The 17093-nt window shown below is 37.7% G+C and overlaps 4 protein-coding genes across 5 annotated transcripts; 1 reads left to right on the top strand and 3 right to left on the bottom strand.

Moving 5' to 3' along the window:
• Window positions 3824-5560, bottom strand: LOC104732893 (peroxidase 62). The gene is made up of 3 exons (XM_010452494.2): window positions 5094-5560; window positions 4766-4928; window positions 3824-4427 (listed from the first exon to the last, which is right to left on the bottom strand). Exons 1-3 carry the CDS (start codon window positions 5481-5483, stop codon window positions 4024-4026), a joined length of 957 nt encoding a protein of 318 aa, XP_010450796.1. The 5' UTR covers window positions 5484-5560; the 3' UTR covers window positions 3824-4023.
• On the top strand, window positions 8455-11033 carry LOC104732892. Its single transcript, XM_010452493.2, has 7 exons — window positions 8455-8728; window positions 8839-9450; window positions 9557-9741; window positions 9890-10128; window positions 10211-10410; window positions 10515-10640; window positions 10728-11033. The coding sequence occupies exons 1-7, from the start codon at window positions 8573-8575 to the stop codon at window positions 10824-10826; spliced, it is 1617 nt and encodes a 538-aa protein (XP_010450795.1). The 5' UTR covers window positions 8455-8572; the 3' UTR covers window positions 10827-11033.
• On the bottom strand, window positions 13270-14496 carry LOC104732891. 2 transcript variants are annotated; one of them, XM_010452492.1, is made up of 3 exons: window positions 14409-14496; window positions 13823-14201; window positions 13270-13571 (listed from the first exon to the last, which is right to left on the bottom strand). In XM_010452492.1, the coding sequence occupies exons 2-3, from the start codon at window positions 14177-14179 to the stop codon at window positions 13545-13547; spliced, it is 384 nt and encodes a 127-aa protein (XP_010450794.1). In that variant the 5' UTR covers window positions 14180-14201; window positions 14409-14496; the 3' UTR covers window positions 13270-13544. The 2 variants fall into 2 exon arrangements, with proteins under 2 accessions (XP_010450794.1, XP_019089349.1); XM_019233804.1 differs by having other exon boundaries at window positions 13823-14179; window positions 14409-14485.
• Window positions 16012-17093, bottom strand: LOC104733999 (NAC domain-containing protein 92-like; the record flags this gene model as incomplete). Its single annotated transcript, XM_010453515.1, has 3 exons — window positions 16012-16533; window positions 16630-16907; window positions 17021-17093. Coding segments are annotated over 3 exons (747 nt in total), but the record flags the coding sequence as incomplete, so codon positions are not given.

Genomic DNA, 17093 nt, shown 5'->3' with positions numbered 1-17093 from the left:
TTTTTTTTTTTTTTTTTTTTTTTTTTTTTTTTTTTTTTTTTTTTTTTTTTTTTTTGAGAAACCATTATTAATAAAAAAGTTTAAGAAAACTTTAAATTTTATTAATATGGATAGCTGGACCCGAAGTGGGCTGCCTACGTACCTTTATCGGGATCAAGCTAAATCGTAGTTTGATACAAATAAATTAACTGTAAAAGAGTTTAAGGTGCAAAGAATTANGCTGCTGAGATTAGGGCGAACCGGATGCTGATCGAGGAGATCGCTAGAGGAGAGATCCAAGACATGGAGGCCGAGCTCGGACTCCTGAAAGCTGACGAAGAGGAGGCGGATGAGAAGGTTTCGAAGGTAACTCCTCANGGAGGACTAGGTCGCCAACTGCCAAGGGTCTGCTTCGGATTTTGGAGTTATAGTACCGAGCTACTGCATTCTAGTAATTCTGGATCCGAACCAAGGCCTGGTCCCGACGCTCGTTGATTGTATCGAGAGTATCCTGTAGGAATTCTTCATTCTCCTCAGCTCGGAGTGGATTTAGCGAGGTACGGATTCCGAGCACTTCTATATCGGCTGGGACTACGGCATCAACTCCGTAAACCAGGGAGAAAGGTGTCTCATTAGTGGCCCGACGAGGTGTTGTTCGGATCGCCCAGAGGACGCCCTGAAGTTCGTCCGGCCAGCGCCCCTTGCGAGCATCGAGCCGTTTCTTCAAGTTGGCAAGTATGACCTTATTCATCGCCTCGGCTTGCCCATTACCTTGTGGGTAACGAGGAGTTGATTTACTGAGTCGAATTTTCCACTTCGCGCAGAATTCTTCGAACTTCGAGGAGATGAACTGTGGACCATTGTCCGTGATGATTTCACACGGGACGCCATACCGATAGATTATGCTCTTAAGCACGAACTGCTCCACTTCGTCACTTGTTACTTTCGCATAGGCTGCCGCTTCTACCCACTTGGAGAAATAGTCGGTAAGAGCGAGCACGTACTGAACTCCTCCTGGTCCTCGATGTAATGGACCGATGATATCCATAGACCATCTCATGAATGGGTAAGGTGCGGACACCGAAGACACCGAAGACAGGAGCTCGGCAGGTTGATGAATTGACGGGGCGTGCTTCTGACACTTCTCACAAGCTCGAGAATATCTTTCGCAGTCCGTGACCATGGTAGGCCAGAAGTAACCTTGCCTTTTGATTTTGAAAGCCAGAGTCCGACCTCCGGAGTGATTTCCATTGAGACCATCGTGAACAGCTCGCATTAGCATCGCAGGCTCACTACCAGCCACGCATGTTAGATACGGACCAGCTACACTTCGGCGTAGAAGTATTCCGTTGTGAACGCAGTACCGCGCACTGACAACCTTGAGTTTCCTAGCTGCCCATTTGTCGGCTGGGAGTTCCCCTTTTTCCAAGTAAGCCCAGATCGGGCTCCGCCAGTCATCTGCCCCCCAGCTGTTAGAATTCGTGCCGCTCGAAGTAGCATGTGGGATAACAGCTTGATTGGCAACCGGTAAGCTTGCCGGTTCCGGAATTTGACTCGCGTCTAGCTCTGCCAGAGGTGGGTGAACGTCCATTGGAGTAGGCATAACGGGGGCTGGGTCCTTTGGTGGCAAAGAGTCCGCAGACGTCTTGCGAGCTGCCTCCTCTGCGGCCAGCTGCTTTTTCATTGCCCGGGTGACGACGTTTGAGTTTTCTAGTCGAATGCTCGGATATTGGATAACTTCGACGGGGATAATCCTGGTCGTCGCGGGATCCGAAGTAGACGCCAAAGATGCTAAAGCGTCCGCAGCGGAGTTTACACTTTGTGGGATCTTAGTGATTTCAAAATCCTCGAACTTAGTGACTAGTTCCCGAGCTGTGGATAAATAAGCCTCCATACGACCATCCTTTGTCTCGCACTCCCCCAAAAACTGGTTGGTGACCAGCTGTGAATCGCAGAAAGCTCGGAGTTTTCGGACGCCAATCCCTACTGCGAGGCGTAAACCAGCAAGGAAGGATTCGTACTCGGCTTCATTGTTGGACGCAATGAAAGCCAAGTGAAATGACTGCTCGATCACTTTGCCTGTAGGGGAAGTGAGGCGGACCCCAATTCCTGTTCTCGACTTGGAAGAAGCGCCATCGACATACAACGTCCATGGGGCTTCGACATTGTTGCTAACCGAAGAGGCTAGTGGGAGTTTGATCAAGAAATCAGCCAGCACTTGCGCCTTTGCACAAGTTCGGGTCCGGAACTCGATGTCGTATTCACTCAACTCGACAGACCATTTAGCTAGCCTCCTGGACTGGCTCGGACTATGTAATACCGTCCGTAGTGGTTGCGTCGTCAGGATTATGATTGTATGGGACTGGAAGTAAGGCTGCAGTTTTCTTGCCGAAGTGACTACTGCTAGGGCCAATTTTTCCATCATAGGGTACCTGGACTCTACCCCAGTAAATGACTTGCTGATATAGAAAATTGGTTGCTGCTCCCCCCTTTCCTCACGAACCAAGACTCCACTGACCGAACTGTCCGATACGGCGACGTAAAGAAAGAGCGGCTCACCGAACTCAGGCTTAGCCAAGACCGGTGGTTCAGATAGATAGGCTTTGAGCTGAGCGAACGCCTCCTCGCATTTCGCATCCCATAAGAAATTTTTTCCCCTTTCCGTAACAGCTGGTAGAAAGGGAGGCATTTGTCCGTAGATCGAGAAATGAAGCGGTTGAGAGCTGCGATCCGTCCGTTAAGGCGTTGCACCTCGCGCAAGGTCCTAGGAGAACTCATAGACAGGAAAGCATTAATCTGCCTTGGGTTCGCTTCAATTCCTCTTTCTGTGACGATGTACCCCAGAAATTCCCCTGATGGGACTGCAAAGGTGCATTTCGTGGGGTTAAGCTTTATCCCGAACTGATTCAGGATGTCGAAGCAGATTTTCAGATCAGCGAGATGCGAGCTAACTTCCATTGATTTTACCAGCATGTCATCGATGTAGACTTCCATGGTCTTTCCGAGTTGATGCTCGAACATTCGATTCACTAGTCTCTGGTAAGTTGCTCCCGCATTTTTTAACCCAAAAGGCATCACCTTGTAGCAGTAAATCCCGCGGTCCGTAATGAATGCAGTCTTCTCCTAGTTGTCCGGGTTCATAAGGATTTGGTTGTAGCCAGAGAAAGCATCCATGAAAGACATCAGCTCGTGACCCGAAGTGGACTCAACTAGCCGGTCGATATGCGGTAGTGGAAAGCTGTCTTTGGGGCACGCCTTATTCTGGTCGGTAAAATCAACGCAGACCTGATTGGGAGAGCTGGTTGCCATAGCGGTGGTTGTGTGGAGTGTGTTTGTGTATGAAATCGGAACTAATGAGAGTCAGGCGATAACTCCCCTCCTTCTAACACCAAATGTGGCGACTGAAAACGAGCTTCTCCTTCCGAAGTGATTTAAATGTGGAGGAGCTTATCGCCGTTAAGTAGTTCCGAACTGAATTGAAAGAGTTTTTGAGTATTTGAATTTGTATTGCTGTTTTTCGGAAAAATCTTGGATCCCTTACAAGTGACACCCCCCTTACATATTTATACTAACCAATTTATTACCCAATCAATGCACAATTAATAGGGCACGATTTGCGCGGTCTAATTAATCCTCTTGAATGCGGGAATCTTTGACCGGACCCGAGTTGCGAGCTGACCAACACGAAGCATCTCCGCGCTCTCTTCCTTTCTCCGGGCCTGATGGGCCGATCAGTAATACGCTCTTGGCCCATTAGACAAGCCCGACCTAGGCCTTCTTGCCTATTGTTCGAGATGACAAATCGTGGGTACAACAGTTTTCTTTTTTGATTTCTTCATCAATGTAGATGAAAATTTGAAACTAAAACTTTATTTATTCCACCAAATCAAACAGAAAGAAATGGGATACAAGTATGAGCAACCCACTTTTTTGGGTTCTCTCATTGCTTTCTAATCAATCGGTTTAAACATTTTAAAAAATAAAGTCAAACTCTTAACAAATCAATCATTCAAATAAATTAGCCATAAAAACCTTAATCAATGATTAATTAACAGCAGAGCAAACCCTACGAATTTCTCCACTTCTCCCTGTCTTCACACCAATATTACTCATCTTAACCATTGACCTCGCGAACTGAACATTGAAGTTGCTGCTTGAAGCCATGAACTCTTGCACTATGGATTTTGTAGTGGGATTAGTCCAAAGAACGTGATCGGATTGAAGAATTCCTCTACCACGGCTGAGATTGTTGAAGAAGGATGTGTCAAATGTGTTTCCACTTCCATTGTCAAGATCCACACGAGCTGATCCGTCTCCGTTTTGGGGACAAAGTCTTTGAAGTGTTGGTACAAATGTTTGGTCCATGGTTGGATCTGCTGTGTTTCCGGTCGAGTTGAATATTCTGTTCGTGAAGAACCCACATGCAGCTGTTCCTATCGTGTGTCCTCCTACAAAATCATACATATTCATATTCAGTTTAATAATTATTATATAATTGAATTGGTCCATACTGTGTCATTTGTTGTAGCTTATAGCTAGTAATCATATTCTTTTTTTTTATAGTAATCATATTCTAAAAACCGAAAAAAAAAGGTTCGAATAAGAGAAACAAACATGGATTGAACGAACACTCCTACATATCATTTATATTATAAGGAAAAAAATGATTTTGAGCGTGGTAGACTGGTAGATTTGGTCTTATGTCCAATCTAAAGACTCCACCGATCCAAACTACTATATTGGTCTATTCTTATTTCTAAAAGGTAATATTTGTAAAATTACTTACCAACAAGAGCGACTAGATCGCGAGTGGTAAGGCGAAAAGCGGAAAATTTCCTTTGTTGAATGGCTACGGGGTCACTTGGAGAAGGGAGATTGTTAACGTTCGTTGCCAAGGAAACTCGTCCATCTCTACGTCCCGTTGGGACTTGCCAGCTTTGTCCTTGCGTCTATATATATATATGCACCCATGCAAAGCCACACAAAAGTTTACGTATTCGGTTTTACCAATTCAATTATAGAGATAACCATATCAACTTAATGTTGTATGTTTATAAAAAAATTTATAGACAAATTATGTTATGCTATTTGTATTAGTATATTAATTTACTTACGAGGGCAACGGAGTCACGAGCCGCTAATGTTAAAATATCAGCACAAGAGACAACACCAGGACATGCCGCCTCGAGTTGCCTCTTGGCATCGTCAATGACCTCGAAACCACGGAGGTTAGTGTTTGCACCAGCGGTTCTTTCAGAGTTAGGTCCCGCTAAAAGCACCGAACCATCACAACCTTGAACGAAGCAATCATGGAAATGCATTCTCAATAACCCGGGTGCAATTCGTGGATCTGAACCAAAGTGAGATGTCACTGCGGTCCGAACAATCGTCTCGGCATTGGGGCACGTGGTCGAGTAGAACCCAATCCTCGTACCTTGGCCATAAACCGCGATGAGACAACTAAGGAAGACTATGAACGAACAAAGTGATCGGACTAAACCCATTTTTATTCCTTTTTAGATAAGATTTGAAGTGTGTTTTTGAGATAGTAGATAGAGTTTGTTTAGAAGATGCATGGGAAGTGATACGAGAACGTGAGTAACTTATAGAGGTATTGAGAAGTCAAAGGGTGACATTGAAGTCATCGAATTCGGCTACAGTGTTGATGTAATTAGATAAATAAAAAAACTGAAAACCGCGTTTTGTATTGGGTCATGAGCTGGCTCCGCGCGTTGACGACTGCAGAACCATGTTTGGTTTGTTTTTTTTTCCTTTTGTACGTTTCTGTCAAATTAATTATGTAATCATTTATAATAAATGTGTGGTATAGAATATTCTTTTTGTAGGAGTTATACTTTGATTCAACTTTTATTCTTTATTAAGAAAACTAGTACTAAGCTAGTGCATGAGATTTTCATTTTAGAATAATGTAGTGACTTTGGACTGGTTAAACGAATCAAGTGTTAATATATTCATTCAAAGACATGAACATTCACTATTCAACAAAAGTCCACTGATCCTGATCCATCGTGTGAGATTAATGTATTGACCGGAACATATACTAAAATCTTATAACAAAACAAACAAAAAAAAAACAAAATAGTTCAGTGGGTTTTCTTAATGATTATAAGGTTTTATACATATAACATATATGATTGGTTTGGTTTAGTTAGTCCGAATTTTCTAGTAATCTGGAAATGGAAGAGTGATGTCGAATTTTTCAGTTCCATTTGGTAAATAAAAAGGTTTGGTTCGATCAGGGTCGGCTTACTAGATAGGGTTGGATCTCCGAATGCAGTTCGATTTTAGATTCAATTTTGAATAAGGGGTTTAAAAACAAGTTTCCGCCCCATGGTTCCCAATAATGTTGAACCAATCCTTAGTTTGATTCGTGTTTGTAGATTAAAAAGAAAACCAGAAAAATGTAGCCATGCATGGTTTAAAACACATAATTTGGTCAACCAAAAGACCCGTCTTCACAATTCATGTGTTGCATAGAAGAAAACAAAAATTAAGCCAGTGGTTGGTAATATGTATGATCATGACTGTGTATGACAAAGTCTCTAATAATTTTTTTTTATAGTTATCGCAGTTTTGCTAGTAATAAGATCTGTGAGAAATTTTGGAATGTGTTAGAAGCTAAAAGTAAAATTTAGTAACAAATTGGTGACCAATATGTAGCCAGAACTCATGCTGACGAAACTAATTATCGTTGTTTTGATCCATATGATTTATTTCTGCAATTAAGATAGACTGAAAATTTGTAACAGAATAGTGACATAGCAAAATAGAGAGTTTCTATAAAATCCAGAAGCCTTTATGACAGCATTCATGTTTCTTACATATTTTTATGTTTTTTTATTGTGATTTTGTCAATGGAGATGTTGTTTTCCTATCAAAAATCCATGCATGACGTCTACAAAGACTTAGAACAATTCAAATATCGATGCTTACTAACTAACTATTTGATTGGGCTGGAGATAAACACAACGGAGATAAATCCTTTATCCTTCTAATGAATTGATCTCTTTGTGTTAATTTTTTATAACTAAACTTTATTTGGAGACTTAGAATTCTGACCCTTTGCCACCCCCACCGGGCCACCCCTAGAAACAGGCCTGTTTTCAACTTTTATCTATGATGTTTTAGAACTGTAGTTATTTTTGTTAAACATATCCAATTTTATATTTGGTTTGATTAATCATCCTACTATATTATTCTAGATATATGCAAAGTGACATTTTTTCAGATCGTTTGTAGCTTCATAAAACATATGGCCGGTTGTGATTATATTTATTTAAGTTACATTATGAATTCATGCTGATTTTGAAATTTCGACTTTTTTTATAAAAAGTTTAATACATTTAAATATATAATTAATATTTTTAATCATTTAATTATATTTTGGGTACTTTGGATATCCTTTGGGTTTTACTTTGATTCAGGTAAAACGTTTAATATTTTTACGATTTGATAATTAAATGTTTAAGACGTGTAAGAGTGTTTAATTATGATTTGGTTTGGTTTTTCCTTAGTCGGTTTAATTTCAACTTGTCTTTCTCAAATAATATTTAATTTTAGACTAATATTGAAAGTAAAATTGATAAATACATTATTTTGCTCAAAAGTAAATCTGATCACAACATTTAACATATACTTTTATCAATTTTTTAAACGTGATAAAATAGTTTAGAGAAAAACAATAATCAAATCAATAAAATACAAAATAGTAGAAGTGAGCGAGAATCCAAATTTACGATCAGATTGAGAAAGATATGTATTGTGAATATCGTAGCAACAGATTTTCAACTACCGCACAGCATTTGTGATTCCATTGCACCTACCCTTAACTAATAATCTATTTAGACCAAAATTCCATTTGTTTTGTGAATTTAGTGAATAGTATGAGAAAGATTTATAAAAAAAAATAGTATTTTTGAGACAAATACCTATTATAGTTTTGTTTTTTCGAACTTGAAAATATCAAGTATTTAATTTTGAAAAAGAATTCAACTAATACCATTTTTTAAAATCTCGGAAAAAAGAGTGTCAAATACAAAGTTTGGAAACCTGCAAACATATCATTTTTGTTTCTATACCAGAATCATATATAAAAAAAAGTAGTACGAACAATATCAAAATTTGGCTAGATAATTTGTGTATAAGATAAATGATGTGTTTGAATAACTGAAATTTTGAAAATCATCCAAAATATTATTTAAAAAATCCTCAAATTAACCATTTTAACCTGTTAATTTAATCCTTACCTAAACAAGTAATCACTTAAATAGGGATTTTGGTGTGTGTCCAAAATATCTGAACCCAACCAACCTCTATCATCCAAAATTTAGTTGGAGAATTCGGTTTAAAATGATCAGGTCCGGTTCTGATTTTATCCCGAACCGGAACCGGATCAATCCCCATACGTGGCGAGGCGAATCGTGAAATATCTGTATGGAACTGTTCAAAAATGTCTATTTGTTTCTTCGTATAGATCAATCAATCATGGACTCCAGTTTCTGAAAAATCTCTTTTGTGGTCTTTCCAATTTCGGATTTTTGAATCTTCTCCGATCATCATCTTCACCACCACTATGGGTGCTTCATCTTCAACAGACAACAAAGAATCATCTGAGAAACGAGAAATCGAAAGCCTCGCCGCTTCAACCGGAGCTCTTCCTCTGCTTCAACGTTCCTTCTCAAAGCTCGTCGATTCTCAAACCAATACAGTTCCTTTTCAATCCTTCAAGGTATATACTTTCGTGGGTTTGTAATTGAATCGTGAATGATCTAACTTAGGGTTCTGAAAATTGGATCTTTACTTGAATCTGAGATCAGTTTTGATTTTCTCTTCTTGTAGAAAAGTTTTGGTTTGAGCTACGATTCAATTACTTCTGAAGGAGGGCAAAAAGTTCCAGACTCGTTTCCCAGATTGTTGGAGTGTTTAGGATCGTCTTTAGTAGATTTGTTCTTCGTACCTGACAAAGAAGGATTGAGTTGGGTTGAGTTTGCTAGTGGTTATGTCAAATGCTGTGGGAGGATGTCATCTTCGATGTCTTTCAATACTTTGTTGAGAGTTTACTATGTGACAGCTAAAGATGCAGGCTTTTCTCCAAAGCTTGAGTTTGAATCTGATGAATCTGATTGTAAGATTAGCGGGTCGATTTCGAGTTCAGAGTTGCTTGTGTTTCTTTGGTTGTGTTGGACAATGTCGTGGGATGGTCGGACTTCTAAAGCTGCTGAAATGAAAGGGTCTTTGTTTCTTCCGGATATAAGTCATTTGATTCTATCAGCACTGGTGTCTTGTGTTGAACCTGAATCTGGAAACAGTTTTGATGTATGGGAGACTGATGTTTCTGGATTAGAACTCGAACTTCCTATTGGGAAATTCCTAACGTGGGCTTTGACAACAGTTCCTAGTCTCACTGAGTGCCTTTCTCACTTTTGTAATTCGAGGCTTCAAAACGTTGAGGTATTCTCTCTTTACTTTGCTGCTTTGCATTGGTGTATGTATTAAATGGTATTGTAGTTCTAAAAGAAAGCTGTGAGATGTGAAGTTTGGATTGATGAATTTACAGGATGGATCTGGACCTTCAAAGTCTACTGCTGTAGATGATTCTGCGCCCAAGACAAGTGAAAATACCCTTCTAACATGTGGAAGGGCATGGGCGATTTCTTTGACGAGCAAAAGTGCAATAAGCGAGGAGATTTTGAGCTCATACTTTCCTTGCAATAGTGATGAAACAAATAATCTTCTATACCGGTATCTCTCACTACCTTACTTCTGAGCAACTTGTTTATCTTTCATTTGTCTTTCATGTGATTTAAAATTGCCATTTTGTGTACATCAACTTGTTTTTTGAACATTCTGTCTCTGCAATGTATTTACGTTATGTTCGTTTCTCTTTCAGCTCATACTATCATGGGAAAGGCATGAATCGACTGTGGTCCAATGTTCAAGGCTATCATGCTCCAGTACTAGTGATCATTTCTGCAAGCTGTGAAGTCGAACATAAGGGTACTTCAAGCGAGAGGAAGTGGGTCATTGGTGCAATCTTGCAGCAAGGTTTTGAAAACAAAGATGCATTTTATGGAAGCACAGGGAACTTGTTCTCCATAAGTCCAGTCTTCCACTCATTCTCATCTTCTGGTACTTCACTAATCGAAAATTTTCTTCTGCACACTTGCTTTTCCATTAGTCCAGTCTTTCATACTATTGTGCTAATCTTCAGGCAAGGAGAAAAACTTTGCGTATAGCCATCTGCATCCCGCTGGTGGAGTCTACGATGCACACCCTAAACCTGTTGGAATTGGATTCGGTGGAACTCTTGGAAACGAGAGAATTTTCATTGATGAAGACTTTGCTAAAATCACAGTCCGTCATCATGCAGTTGATAAATCTTACCAGTCAGGCTCTCTTTTCCCAAACCAGGTAAACCTCAAGCATCTTGATTCCAGAAAGACCAAATCTCAATGCTGGTAAAATTTTGTGCTCTTGGATCTTAATAACATCTCTTACTAAATGTTTTTGTGCAGGGCTATTTACCAGTAGAGGCTTTGGTTTTAGATATTGAAGCATGGGGGTTAGGTGGAAATAAGGCAAGGGAAATTCAACAAACATACCAGAAAAGAGAAGAGCTTTTCACCAACCAACGTCGAAAGGTAAAAATAACACACACAAAAAAGAGCATAACATCTATGATGCAATGCACAAAGGTTTCCAGATATGACATGTTTGTTTATCTGCAGATCGACTTGAAAACATTTACGAATTGGGAAGATTCACCTGAGAAAATGATGATGGACATGATGGGTAATCCTAATGCTCCTAGAAAGGAAGAGAGGTAAAATACGAAGCACGAGGACTGGTTTAATATATGCACATACGTTTTTTAATTGAGATTTTGTATGTACAATATATATAAGCAAGAAACTCTTTTGCTGTTATGTGCTCGTCTTGTCGATTCAATGTGTAAGTTATGTATACTATCGAAGCCAAAACTCAAACTGGCCTTTCTAAATAAAAATAAAAACGGAGATAATGATTTGATATTATTTGCCCATAAAACTTGTTTTTATTCTTAGAGCTTCCACGAGCATTGTCTTAGCCATGGTTCCTGATCAAAAGAGTTCATCCATATCTGGTTCACATAATAAACAAAGAACAAAACAAATCTATCTGTCCAAACCCGAAACCAAAAAGCTTAGCTTGAGATACATATTGAGTTGCAGCGTACTGAGTGAACATTCCCAAAAGCTAGTCTTGCCAATTCAATGAGATTATACCAAGAGATATCAATGATGCAGCAGCATTACTTCTTGTCTTCTGCTTTTCTAGGCTGCAAAACACCATAAAACCAGACCTGAAAGCTCTACACATAAAGAAAATGCTATTGAGTTAGACATCTCGGCTGCACCACAACAAATACAAAGGTCATTAACCAACCCGCAAGTACTACACACATAGAAAATGCTTGAAATGTAACTGATTTAGACCATTCAGATCAGGTTAACCTTCATATGATGCTGTTTCCAAAGTTTTCTACTTTCTACACTCAAAACTTCATATGGTATTACTTTAGATGTCAGAATTGTAATAAAAAGATGGAGACATTGAAAGCTGAAGGGTATTATTGTTAATGTGAAGATTGAGAAGATGAAGTGATATGTTGCCGTCTTATGCGTTTGAAGTTTAATTATTTGTTCCTTTCTAGCATTTTTAGTTTTTTAGATTTGGTAAAAATCATTTTTTCTAGCTATTAACATTTCTATGAAGAACATAGAGAAAGACAAAAAATTTCTATGACGAACATATAATTTTTTGGATTAACTAACGTGCAGAATCTTTATACGTTGTATTCACCATACTTATAATAATTAGCTCCTTTATAATGAAAAAATATTCATCATGTGTACTGCATAATACAAAATATTGTGAACTGCACTCCATCCATTCCTCGATGATGTGAATAAAAGAGCAACTTAGTGTAGAAGATATTAACAATTTAATCACCTACACTAAAAACTGGTTTAAAAATAAAAATTCAAATATATGCATCAAGATTTGAATATTACAGAGTTTACTCACAGCCATGTTAAGGAGACCATGGTATTCCGCAAGTTAAATCCTAGAAGTAACAATAAAAATACAATTATACAATCTTAAACACTAACAAAACTAAAAAAAAAAGATGTAAAAAAAAAACTAAAAAAAAAAATTAACAAACAAATACAATTTAAAATTTAAATTTTTTAGTTACAAAATTTTTTCCCTCCGATGAAGTACTAAAATTTCTAATCAAAATACAATTATACAATCTTAAACACTAAACAAAACAAACAACGTTAAAAAAACAAATATAACTTAAACATATTAGGAATCAAATTGGATGGATGGAAGGTTGGAAAATATGTTCATCCATGTGTTACAGCTCTCCGCTCCTGTGTTACAATTCTGACTCGCCGTTCTTGGAGAATAATCGATCCCAGCATCCTTCAGTCTACAACGATCCAACAAAGATATTCTACTTGTTGGACGCATGCTTAAATTCGGCAGTTTGAAGCTCTGTTGAAGCTTCATGGTATAATGGCCATGGATGAATACCTGATAGCCGATGATCTTATCCGGCTTACGGAAGGGGGTAATGGTGTTGGCTCTTTATATCAAGCTCATGAAGCTCTCACAGTTCATGGTATCAGATCTACACTGGTTAGTAACTATTTGTTTATCTAAATAATTTCTTTGCTGAAGCATTCTTTGCTTTTATTCGAGGTTTTGTATATCATATACCTGATTGTCCTATTTTGGCTGTTAACGTCGGCTTGTTCTATTTTGGCTGATTATCCTAAGTATTGTCCTGCGCATTTGGAGATTGATTTATGTTGAACTTTTCTTGCACTACAAGAAAACAGCTTGGAACTGATGGGCATATCCATCAGGAAATAGTCCTTAGACCATCTACAATAGTTTTCCCAATTTTTTCCACTATAATAGAGGTGAGGTAGATTTGTTAATAACCTTTAACGGTTTAGGGTTGTATTTGCAGAGTTTTTAATAGGGTTGTATTTGCAGAGTTTTTAATGTAAAATTTCATCACTTATCTACTTTGAGGTCAAATGTGAAGCACGAGGAGTGGGTTAATATGTTCACATACGTTTTCTAATAGCCATGTTGTCTATACAATATATAAGAAACTCTTTTGGTGTTATGTGCTCGTGGATTTAATGTGTGTAAGTTATGTATACTATCATTGCCAATGCCAAACTCAAGCTGGCTTTTATTAATAAAGACTGAAAAGAACGTGCTGATTTTGATAATTTTAATCTTAGAGCTTCCACCAGCATTGTCTTAGGCGTGGTTCCTGATCAAAAGTTCATCCATTTCTGGTTCACATAACAAGGAAACAATACAAATCTATCTCTGTCCAAACCCGAAACAAAACATAAAAAAGAAAAAGCTAAGCTTGAGATACATATCGAGTTGCAGCGTACTGAGTGAACATTCCAAAAAGCTAGTTTTGCCAATTCAATGAGATTACACCAAGAGATATCAATGACGCAGCAGCATCACTTCTTGTCTTCTGCTTTTCTCGGCTGCAAAACACCATAAAACCAGACACAAAGGTCAGTAACAGACCTGAAAACTCTACCCATAAAGAAAACACTACTGAGTTATACATCTCGGCTGCAACACAACGAATACAAAGGTCAGTAAGAAACCTGCAAATACTACACACAGAGAAAGTGCTCGAAATGTAACTGATTCATATCAGCTTAAACATCATATGATGCTGTTTCCAAAGTATTCTACTTTCTAGACTCAAATGAGACAAAATGAGACAGACCTTAACACCAGGAGCCTCTTGGAGAATCTCTTCATCAGGGATAAGCACAGGCCACTGATCACCGGCTTCACGAAACATCTGCTCTGTCTCAAGATAATTACCTTTATCGAGAATCATCTTTCGAATCGACTGAGCAGATGTTGCAGCTGCATCAAAAGCTTCCTCAACGCCATTGACAAAGGTGACAGTGATCTGCGGCGGCTGCTCATCTGTTCTACGTTTCACCAAAACCTGACAATTGGGATTCGACTCTTTGGCCTTCCGTGCATTGCACTGAGCCAAGAACTCAACACAAGACGCGAGTCTTGGATCCAATGTGTTGAACTCAATTCTTACTTTTGATAGAAACTTCAACATCTTCTTCCCCAAAATAAAAACCCTAATTTCACAAATTCCCGATTAAGATTCCATTAAAATCAGAGAAATGATTGTGAAATCTATAAGAATGATTTGATATTTAGATAATAACATCGTAACTTCGAGATTCATAAGAAATAACAGAGATTCGAAACCTAAAAAGTTTAGATCACATAGCGAATGAGATATAAAACGCAGTTCTAACGAGAGTAAAGGTTTCGAGTTTTACCTGTCGACGGAAGCGTCACCGGTGAGATTTGGGGGAAGTGATTGTGAAGAAGAAGACTGAAGAAAGGGTTTCGATTAGATTTTAGCCGGTTCACTCTTTTCTTCTTTATTCCCTCCGGTTCGGTTTAGATTTTAGCCGGTTCGGTTTGTAATGAAACCAAATGAAATGACGTGTCAAACGTATAACCGAACATTTACTGAATTAAAATATTTGAACAGTCTGTTGTAAATTCCACTAGCTAGTTTTTTTTTTTTTTACTAACTAATTTCCTTTTTTTTTTTTTTTTTTAATTTGTAGGTTTCACACTACATGTGTATGTATTTTTCTTTTCTTTTTTTGTTGTTTTGCAAATAGGTTCCCAATTTGTTTTAATGTTTTGAAATTTGTCTTCAATTTAATATTATCCGATATTCGTCTTTAATTTTTTTGCTTGGGCTCGTTTTTTCAAGATTGCTCCTAAAACTGATAGTAAAACAGTAAGTGATCGAGAGTGCAATTAACAATAATCAATAAAATTTTCAAATTACAATACGGTAAAACGAAAAACTAGTATAGAAGATTAATAGTTTTCTTTTTATGTTTTCTACATGGAGTATATTTTTAACACCCTTGTTGGATATAGCATAATCTTTAAATAAAAAAATACGATAACATAAAAACTTGATAATACTAATGTAATAAAATCACGTTTTTAAGACACTAGAATTGACCGACTGCTATAATGTCATTTCGACCGTTTTCAATCCTTATAAATTTTATAATGGTAAAAAAATAACAAAATCACGTTTTCAAAACATAAGAACGTAAAAAAGTGTTATATCAGTCGGCATCATTAGATTATTGTGAGACTGACAAATCACAAACATTAGAGAACCGTGGACTAGGGCCATCTTAAATTATTTATAGGCGCATATGCAATTTGTTATCAAATGGCCAGTAGAAGTGTAGAACGCAAGAAGATTGGGGACATAATAATATTATCCGATGAGGACGTTGGTATAAAGTTGAGTATTGTTCATGTAAATAAGTTAACACTGGTGGCGTTGAATAAACTAATTCACACATGTTCTTTTGCTTCTCTATAGCATCCATGATCCACCACACAAGTTCATGTAGACAATTTTGCTAAACGAAAAATGTCTAAATTAGAAATGGGGGAGAAACATTTAGGTAGTATGAAAAGAAGATGATCACCTAAACAGTGTGAAGTTTGACATAACAATATAATATTGATAAGATCATTCAATTTTTTTGTTAATATACTCATAAGTCATAGTATCAACTCTTTGGTTGGTGGCCTAACACATGTTCATTGAGAAGAACAGTAAACCAATTTGGCTTCTAACTACTCTAGTTTCAAATTTAATAAAGTTTAAAAATAAATTAAATTTATTACTTCACCCCAGTATTTAAATAATGTCATATTGTACGTTTAGCTTCTTGGTTTTGGATATCAAAATTTATCTAAATGTATATTAAATTAGCTTCTTGAGTTGGGAACTTTGGATACATGGCAAAAGAAATTAAGATATTATTAAATTAAAAATTCTATTGAATATATTAAAATGCTAAAGCTTTTTTTTTTTTTTTTGGACACAGACAATTAAAATACTAAAGCTAAAATTGACTTTCTAGCATTTTTTCTCCTTTTTTACAAAAAATGTGACAAGAATATTCATTCACACACACGAACGCATGACTACGAAGTCTACAACAGAAGTTATACAACTCAGAAGTTCCAAACGCAATCCAATTCCTCCGCACCGGCTAAACCGGACGGGTTATGACCGTCGAAAGATCTACCGGGATATTGAGTTTCTTGACCGTCAAGCAACATCTTCATTAGGGAATAGTTGTCTTGTAGAAACAGAGGATCAGAGTAAAACAGAGAACCAGAACCGTCTTTGGACTCGTGGACAAGACTCTTGTCTTCGGTTTCTTGGTCGGAGAAGCAGGTCACGTGAGTTGAGGACGAACCGGGGAAAGAGTCTTGTTGAGAACAATCCATCAACAAAGGTAAACCGGCAGGTTCAATTCGGTTATTAATGCGAGAATCAAGCATTGACATTGGAATCTTTGTACCATCGGCACGTTTCTGGAATACACGACATATAACCCATTCGTTCTACATTCACAAACAACCAAACAAAGATATTAATTTCTTTCAAGTCCACAAAAACAAAACACAAAAAAGTCACTTTATGTTATTATTATGTATTACCTTAGCTGTTTGGGGAAGGTTTTCAATAGAGTATTTGCCTTCTAAACGATACTCATGCATGACCCAATTGGTTTTAACTCCTTTAGGAGCTCTTCCTTTATAGAAAACCAAAGTTTTCTTCATACCAACAAGTGATTTCCCTTTGAAAATCTCTTTGTCTTTACCTGTGGCTTTCCAATAACCGGCTTCTGTTGCCCGGTTTGTCCTTAAACCGGTTGGGTATTTCCGGTCTCTTACACAAAAGAAATACCATTCTTTCTCCCCCATCTTAGCCTTCCCTGTTTTACCAAAAACAACCATATGTATATGATCAGAACCAATTGGTTCATGCATGAGTATAAGGTAGTGAAACAAAGAACGGTTCTTGAAGAGATAAGGTAGTGAAACTTACAAGGTAAGTCCCAAGGCTCGATCTTGTTGAGATCAACCTCACCAATGGCAGTAGCAGAGAAGAAAGTGTTGAA

Source organism: Camelina sativa, chromosome 12 (genome assembly GCF_000633955.1).
Source record: "Camelina sativa cultivar DH55 chromosome 12, Cs, whole genome shotgun sequence".
NCBI classification, from domain to species: domain Eukaryota; kingdom Viridiplantae; phylum Streptophyta; class Magnoliopsida; order Brassicales; family Brassicaceae; genus Camelina; species Camelina sativa.
The sequence above is the reverse complement of the archived record's forward strand: the minus strand, read 5'-3'. Positions and strand labels throughout refer to the sequence as shown.

What these genes read in the sequence shown, in the direction of transcription:
- LOC104732891 (XM_010452492.1), bottom strand. Translation starts at nt 14,179, where the DNA reads ATGTTGAAGTTTCTATCAAAAGTAAGAATTGAGTTCAACACATTGGAT. An exon ending in AAGAGGCTCCTGGTGTTAAG is followed by an intron (nt 13,572 to 13,822) that starts GTCTGTCTCATT and finishes GGTGTTTTGCAG; the next exon opens with CCGAGAAAAGCAGAAGACAA.
- LOC104732892 (XM_010452493.2), top strand. Translation starts at nt 8,573, where the DNA reads ATGGGTGCTTCATCTTCAACAGACAACAAAGAATCATCTGAGAAACGA. An exon ending in CCACTCATTCTCATCTTCTG is followed by an intron (nt 10,129 to 10,210) that starts GTACTTCACTAA and finishes GCTAATCTTCAG; the next exon opens with GCAAGGAGAAAAACTTTGCG. An exon ending in GCTCTCTTTTCCCAAACCAG is followed by an intron (nt 10,411 to 10,514) that starts GTAAACCTCAAG and finishes GTTTTTGTGCAG; the next exon opens with GGCTATTTACCAGTAGAGGC.
- LOC104732893 (XM_010452494.2), bottom strand. Translation starts at nt 5,483, where the DNA reads ATGGGTTTAGTCCGATCACTTTGTTCGTTCATAGTCTTCCTTAGTTGT. An exon ending in CTCGTGACTCCGTTGCCCTC is followed by an intron (nt 4,929 to 5,093) that starts GTAAGTAAATTA and finishes ATATATATATAG; the next exon opens with ACGCAAGGACAAAGCTGGCA. An exon ending in CGATCTAGTCGCTCTTGTTG is followed by an intron (nt 4,428 to 4,765) that starts GTAAGTAATTTT and finishes ATGATTTTGTAG; the next exon opens with GAGGACACACGATAGGAACA.